This window comes from Benincasa hispida, chromosome 11, assembly GCF_027475165.1.
Source record: "Benincasa hispida cultivar pf3 chromosome 11, pf3_genome.v1.1, whole genome shotgun sequence".
NCBI classification, from domain to species: Eukaryota; Viridiplantae; Streptophyta; class Magnoliopsida; order Cucurbitales; family Cucurbitaceae; genus Benincasa; species Benincasa hispida.
Genome location: NC_143488.1, coordinates 69,450,681 through 69,459,324, shown reverse-complemented (window position 1 = coordinate 69,459,324; position 8,644 = coordinate 69,450,681). Strand labels below are relative to the sequence as shown.

Sequence of the window (8,644 nt, the reverse complement as noted above, 5' to 3'; positions counted from 1 at the left end):
ATCGTCGAGAGTTTGGTCAGTACTGGCTTCCATCTCTTGAATTCTCGACGCCTATTGTCTATCTATTGGGAGTTTGAACCAATCTCTCGACGACTTATATATGACATCGGGAGTTATCAATAACTACCGACGCTATTGTTACATAGTTGGGAGAGATTCTCTCTTCCGATGATATATCTCACGACGGTTGTTTTAGGCATTGAGAGAGTATTTTTTCTTATAATGAAGACTTAATCTTTATTATCTGCTTATATTTTGTAAATATTTTTCCAAACCACCCTAGTTCTATATTTAAATCTCGTATAATTATTTTGTTTTGGTTTCAAAACTTTGGAAGGGTGTGCTATAACTTCTAGATAAAGTTGCAATAGTAAAGTTCAGAATCGTAGAAACCAATAAAAATAAAATTCAAACTTTCAACCAATAACAAAAGTTAATAATAACGAACAATTAAATTATCCTCAAGTTTTTTTTTTCTTTTAAACAATGGCAAGAAGTGAGAGATTGAACATTGTTTTTTGGATTAGTTAATAAATTTTTTTACTATTATTCCCAACATCAATTGGGATTTAATGTTACCTTAAATTACTTTCTTTTTTAACTACACTTACACCTAAACCGACAGAGTTATTCATGTTTAACATTAATTTTTTTTTTTTTCATTTTTAAATTCAATAATATCACAGAGTGGAAGATCTGAAGCTTTGATCATTCAATACAACTTCATGTCAGTTGAAAAATACTCAGGTTTAAACTTGATTTATTCAATTAAATAATTAGCATTGGTATTTAATATCAAAATTAGGACTCTCTAGATAATAATAAAGTCGAAACTTTACAACCGTAAGCAAAATATAGATATACTATAAGACTGAAATTATATATTCGCATTTAATCTAGAGTGGGGAATGGAATCAAATAATAACACGTGTAATAGGAAGAAGAAAAGGGAAATATATTTCATAAATCAATTTCCCATTAAAAAAAAAACCTAATTCTGTTTCAATCTTGCGCTTTGAATTTTTCAGAATAAAAAAACAATCCAAATTTCAAAACTCTTTGAAATCAAAACCTATCTAATTCCAAATTATCCACAAAATTTAACGAAATTGAGACGATATTTGAACGTAATTTTCGATCTGTGGTTCGAATTTGCAGCAAACGGAAGGGAACAGAGATGGAAGAAGATGAAGAATTTCACACTAAATATCCCGCATCCGGCAGTCCTTGCTGGAAATCGTCGCTTCTAGAAACCGCCGGCCGCCGCGGCGCGTGGTTGTTAATCGGCCGTTTAACAGCGACAGGGACGGCGGCGCGGCAAACAGGGCAATTAGGGTGAGAATAGAGCCACATGTCGATACAATCCACATGGAAAGAGTGTTTACAGGCGGCGAGTTGCCGGATCTCCTCGCCGTCGTCGAACGCCGATAGGCACACCGGACACTCGTTGCTGACTTCCTTACAGTGCTCGTCCTTGTTGTATTTAACGGCTGCAGCCACGTCACTAGAAGGAGTACGATTTCTGACCACCACGGTGACGGCGGCGCCGGAGAGCCTGGCGGATCTATGCCGCCAGAGGCGGAGGAGATTGGGCGGGCACTTGATGGCGAAGAAGAAGGAGTAGACCAGGGCAGGGATTGTGATGACGGCAACGAGGCCGAGAATAAACTCGATCGGAGAGAAATCAACGGTCCGATGCGGCGTCGGGGATGGCGGCGGCGATCGATTCATCAAGGAGGCGCTTTTGTCCATGGCGGGGAAGTGTAGGGGCTAGCAAGGCTGTGGATTTGGTTTCTTATCATTTGGGAGCTCATGTTCATGCAAGATTCGAGTTTTATTATTTTTGTTTGGATTTGTAGGATTATTGTTTTCTTTAAAAAAAAAAAATTAAACAAACCTAAATTAAATTGAATAAAGAAAATTTGTAATTGTTTTTATTTTTTTTAAGAAAAAAAAACTCTAATTTATCTTGAACGTACTTCGTGTAGAGAAGTTTAAATCTTTGGATCTTACATTTGTTTTTCAAAAAATAAAAAAATTGTCTATCTCAATTCTTATGTTTAGCATGTCAATTTTAGTTTACATCTTTGATTACAATGTCGTAGAAGAATTGGTTATGAAATAAATACATGACTACTACCACTAGACGAGATCCAATCACACACAACTTATTTTCTTGAAAAAGATAAAGAAGAAGAAAAAAAATTAGTATGCCGAGAATACAAACAAAATATCACACAAGATAAATAAAAAAAAGAACAATACTTAAGTGTAGCCTAAATCTATACTTTCCTTTCTTCTACACACATAAAAAAAGAAAAAAATATATTTTAATTTCATACAAATAAAGTAATCATTTAAAATTATTGAATAACATTTTAAAGGATAGAAATATCTTAACCATAGATACATATTTATTTTAACGATAATTTTAATAAAAGTTATTTGAAAGTCAATATGAACCTAATTCAATTGATTATGATAAAAATATCCGATTAAGAGATAAAAAAAAAAAAAAAAATCGTAGAACTTCATCGATTACAAAGATGATAAGAAAAGAGGTTGGAAGCCTAAATTGTTAAAAGTATTGTTTATATATGAGGGGAAAAAATAAAGGTAATTTTTGTTAAAATAATATTAATTTATGATTAGGTAGGGGGAAATATTTTGTTAATCAAAATGAGGAAAGCAATAATTGAGGAGTTGGGGCTGCCATCAGCCTGATGGCTGTGCAACTTGGAAATGTGGGCCAAGTGGAAGCTTATAGACAATACATGACGTTTTATGTTTGTCACTCTCTATATTCAAGTTTTCATATTCTATATTTATTATATTAAAAAAATGATAAATATTGTAAATATTAAGAGTATTTACAATTCAGCCATTACAGTCTACTCAATATTTTAAGATCCAAATTATAATAGTGATGTTTATTATTATTAATAACCTATAATTTTCCTATACGATTTGAAATTATTCTTTATTAACGTGTTTACTTTTCTATTTATATTAAAAAAGTATGCACCTTAGACATATGCTATTATTATCTAAACTAAAATAGTTTGTACCATTGTTATAATCTATGATCTATAATAACTAAAATGCCTTGAACAACCATTAAGATTTTATATTTTAATCAACATAAGTTCAACTAAACTAGCATGAAACATGTACTCTGACCAATATTTTAGAAGTTAGAATCCTCTATCCTTACATATTGTTGAACTACAAAAATCTTATATATAAAGTTGGTACCTTATTTTGATGGAAAATTTCTCAATATATATTAAATCGGGGAAATTTGTATAAATTGAAAAATCCAAACACTTTATAGCAAAGAAATTGTAAATATTTTTAAATATGTTGTTTATATTTAAAAAGACCTCATCAAATTCTCACCATTTTTTTTTATTATGAGGAGTAAATTGTTATATATTGAATTTTAATTACAAAAGTATTATTAAATTTAAAATAGAGGGACTAAATCATAACAATTTAAAGTTTAATGATTAAATTGTTACCTTTATGAAATTCAAAGACAAAAACATTTCTCAACAAAAAAAATTTAGAAATCGTCGACAAATTAACAATTTGGCCCTTCATGATTATTGAACTACAAATGCTAGTCACAAATTCAAGCATAGTTCAAAAGATGAGGTACCTATTAATTATTTCCTTCTCTATAGTTAATTTCATCTCCTATCTTATATTTGTTGATTAAAAAAATTGTTGTGGATAGATCAAATTATCATGTTTGGAACCTTTGAGAATATTATAAATGTTTTATCATTTATAAAATTTATTCTGATTAATAACACCAGTATGAATTTTGTAAGTAAATTAGAATTTATATGGGTGGTTTATTTCTTTCTTTTATCTTTGTTATTATCGTTATTTGTTATATCAATTTGATTACACAATAAATGACAAAAAAATGCAAATTTCATAATTCAACTAATTAAGGTATATAATCTAAAATTAAACCAGAATGAATTAAATCTCTCAATCGCACGTGTCGTCAAAATAACATATATTTATACACACGTGGGACACCAAACATTTGGAGGAAAGTGGTGACAAGATTGTGATTATGGGCTTTTATTTGTGGGTTTGGTTTTTTATGGGCCTGAAGTAACAACCCCAAAACATAACTATCAATTAGACCAGCCCATTTTTTGTTGCTTACACACAACTGGATGAGTTAGTACTTTCTGGCCCAAATTTTAAGGCCCATTGAGATCCAAAATATTTAGCTCTACCATCCTAATTAATCCGACAAGTGATATATATTTATATCTATGATTCCTATCAACTTACAAAATTTGTAATTGGATAAGCTCCCTACCTGATAAATTAGGACCCGTTTGGATTGACTTGAAAAAAAATATTTTTATCAAAAAAACTTATTTCGATTTAAACATTTTCGATAAAAACTAGTTAAAATAAACTTGAAAAGTTGTTTTCAGTGGTTGCCAAACATTCCAATTTATTTCAAAATGACTTATTTCTTAAATTAGTCACTTGAAAATGTATTCCAAATATACCCTTAGTTTATAGATATCCTTATCGTAGGGAATAGACCACTTCTTGTCAAGTTCGAAAGGGTTAATGAGAGATAATCTATATGTAAATAGTCTCAAATATGGAAATCTCACTTAGTTAAGTTGAATTCTATTATTTTATAATAAAACTTACATGGAGGACAAGTATCAAATATAGATGAAAAGACTCTATATCAATAAGTGCAAAAGTATTTGCATCTTCTTTTATGTTTTCTAATATAAGCTCTTTTTACCGATTAGTGAGACTCCAAAATCCGTGCACAGAGAAAGAGAATGGATCCAAAGAAATAAATCTGTCGTTAAATCATCGATTAATCTAAAAACTAAAGTTAACGAACTATGGTAAAATTGAAAATTTGTAGAAGATCCAATAAGTGGAAATCAATAGTATTTAGAGAAAAAAAATGATATTATAGGATATGAAATATAACTCCATATTCTAATATCATGTTACATCACATCGATTAATCCAAAAACTTAAAGTTAATGAAATATGAAAATTTTAGTTATATATTTACATTTGGACATATGTTTGTGTAAGGTATTAAAATTCTCTATAGTAACCTACTGAGTTACCACAATCATTTCATTCTTATAAGGAATTTCTACCATTTTTAACTTACTTCTCTCTTGAAAAGGTTGATCAATAATTATTTTTAGTTTTTTTAACAAACTATAGTTGGTTATTTTTTTTTAGTAATTATTTACTTTGCAACCATAATTCCTATAGTTTGAACTATTATTGAGCATCGTACTTGATAATTTGAATATTATATTTTTATTTCAAAATGCAATAAATAAACATTTTTTGAAAATGTGAATGATTGTGAATATTTTAGTGGGCAAACTGAGTGAGGTGGGCAATAGAATAAAGATAAAAAGGGTTAGGCAGGCAGGTAGGGTTCAATAATTAAGTTTAAAAAACAAAGAACAATTTTGTTTTGACAAATTCAGATGCTAAAGCTATGAGCCAATTACCAAACCCAATTTATTCAGATTTTTTTTTGGATTAAAAAATAATCTAAACGATATATGAAATCACCTGTTACAAAAAAAAAATCTCAACATCCTCGTTTTGTCATTTTCGTTACAACTATATATTCAAATCGAAATAGGTATACATCGAAGTGACATATCTTTCGATGTACGGATGCAATTTAAACTATAGATATGAAACATCGTGTTTAACAATGGAGATGCGCTTGAAACAAAAAGTCATGTCATTTGTCTTACTATAAATATCCAAGCCGAAGTGGTATATACTTTCATATACGAGTACGATCAAGATATAGATATGGAAATATCATGATTTAATGATGGAGTTATGTTTGAATGGAAAGTCATGCTATTTCGCGCATTACAATTATTCAAGTTGAAGTGGTTACATGACGAAATGATATATTATTTTATGTATATGAGTGTTATCTAAACCATAAATATATTTTCCTTTCGATTTGGTTGCCACTTTTGAATTTATAAGAGGAAAAAAAAAATAATCCAACCATCCCTTTGAAAGTGTTTATTGCAAGGAATGCAATAATTTAATTAAGTTAAAAGTTGGAGATGGAAATAGAGAATTCTCATTATTCTTTTAATATCAATTAAATATTTGAGTGAAATCTAAATTATGCAATTCTCTTTCACACTCAATCAACAATTTAATTAAGTCTGAAATATGATTAATGAATTATATTACATCATATTTTAAACATAATTTAAAATGTTTTTTTTTTAATATGTGAGAGATCAAATATGGTGATCAATACATTTTTAAGGACTAAAATCAAAATTAAAAAAAAAAAAAAAGAATAGATGAAAAGAAAAGTGCAAAAATTTCAATTTGTTTATGTATAAATATAAATGAGAAAAGTCAAAATAAAAATTCAATAACTTGTAAATCAGTCATCTGAACAAGAATGAAATTAACATATATCTAAAAAGAAAAAGAATAATAAGTTTTGATTTAATAAAATATTGATAAAAAATATTTAATTATTGTATATTGCATTATGTTAACCCTAGCGAAGCTTCAATTTAGGTGTGCATTCTCAAGTCTAAAAAAACATTCATTTTTCTATAATATTATTCGTGAAAAAAGAAAAAGAAGAAAGAAATAGAGTCGAAATTTTTATGCGATATTCTTTTGAATCATGCATATGGTGCTATAAATAATTGTAGTATTTAAGGGCATACTTGAATTTATTTTAAATGGTTATATACCTACTTAGAAACACTTATTTAAGCACTAATCGAATAAGAAAAATGACAAATAATTATTTATCTTTCTTCCAATATTTGATAAATCATATATTTAAAGTAATTTTGATTTGGAAAAATTTCCGAGCATTTATTGTCGAAAAATTCTTATAAATAATAAAAAAAATTAAAAATTATACTTTATAGTAAAAATTCCAAAAACATTATAAATTTGCTTTCACAAATGTTAAAGTAAGTTTACATACTTCTGTAATAATAGAATTTTCCCACACGCAACGAAATATTGTTGAGAAATTGTCAGAAATAGTACGTTTAAGTTTTTATCTTATAAAATTAGCACATTTTTTGAAATGTCATAGGAATAATTTTTCTTGGTAGTTTTTCTGACCCGAGATGGATCGAGAAAAACTATTTTTATGAGTTTTCAAAAAGTGTACTAATTTTGTAAAGTGAATACTTAAATGTGTTATTTCTGATAATTTTCCAATATTGTCCAACTTCTCGCAGATTATTAATTATTTCAAATTAGAAATCATTAATGCAACATTAAAATGGTGAGAAAAATTATGCAATGGATTGGATGGATGTAAATGCTCCAAATCTTATTAATAAATTAAGGTTAGTATATGTCGGGGTTTACATGGATTGAGTTTGATTGAGGGTATTTTTTGTGGGTTGACAACTCAAAAGACTCAAATAAAGTGATCCATGTTGGGTTAGGTTGGGTTATCGGGTTATAACTTTTTTTTTTCTTTTTAATATAAAATATGTAAATTTATCTACAATACATGATCAATAACTAAAATTTCATAAAATGCAAATGTCAAATACCAAATATCTATGATATTTATTACAAACTTTAAACAAAGACAAACATCATAACAAAACAATTCTTAAAGAAAAATATTAAAATTTCACTAATTGATTAATCCAAAGTAATCAAACTTTAAACAAAGATATATATATATTATGCATGTATGTATTCGGGTTAGGTTGAGTCAACCTAAAAAAATGTAGTCAACCTGTGACCCAACCCAACCCGACAGAAAAAAAAAAAAGTTTAATCCAACACAACCCAAGAACAAAACTGACCTAACTCAACCCTTATATTTTTTGTTGGGTAGTCAGAATTGTTCAGATTATCGAGTTATTTGAACACCCTTAAATATATCCCCTACTTTTAATAAATATTAATTTATTCTATAATGTTAGTTTCTTATCGTTTTTTAATTAAAAAACATGTATTAAAATTCGTTATTTTTTTAATAAAAAATGTATTGTATGAAAATGTATTGTTAATTTTTTAAATCAAAAATTAAGATTTAAATCTTATTTTGGTCCCTAAATTTTGAATTTTTTTTCTATTTTGGCCCTTAAATTTTTAAAAACGTTTATTCCAGTCCCTAAACTTTTAAAAAGAACTTGCTTTGGTCCCTACTATTAAAATCCAGTTAACTTCAAAGAAAATGATGAAATGACTTTTGTACCTATAGATAACTAGGTTGCCAAATAAATTAGTCACGCTAAAAAAATTTACATTTCAATTTTTAAATTAGTTAGTAAAGCGATTTTCTTTAAAGCTCAAAAGTCATTTTATGTTCAAGATTTTGACCATTCAATATTTTGGTGCGTTGATTGTTAAGATTTTACTTCACCTTCATTATGTTCAATACATGTTAGACGCAATTTCAATACATATTAGATGCAATTTCAATACTTCACCTTCATTATGTTCAATACATATTAGACACAATTTCACCAAAGAGTTAACAAAATGTTAATAGTAGGGATCAAAATAAATATTTTTAAAAGTTTAAGAATTACAACAGTCGTTTTTGAAAGTTTAGGGACCGAAATAGAACAAG

At 28.0% G+C, this 8,644-nt stretch overlaps 1 protein-coding gene across 1 annotated transcript; it reads right to left on the bottom strand.

The window, feature by feature from the left end:
- Positions 1-934: 934 nt before the first annotated feature.
- On the bottom strand, positions 935-2,199 carry LOC120091226 (RING/U-box superfamily protein). Its single transcript, XM_039049150.2, has one exon. The coding sequence runs from the start codon at positions 1,750-1,752 to the stop codon at positions 1,198-1,200; it is 555 nt and encodes a 184-aa protein (XP_038905078.1). The 5' UTR covers positions 1,753-2,199; the 3' UTR covers positions 935-1,197.
- Between the last annotated feature and the right edge of the window lie 6,445 nt (positions 2,200-8,644).

Coding starts and splice junctions, on each gene's coding strand:
- LOC120091226 (XM_039049150.2), bottom strand. CDS start 1,752: ATGGACAAAAGCGCCTCCTTGATGAATCGATCGCCGCCGCCATCCCCG.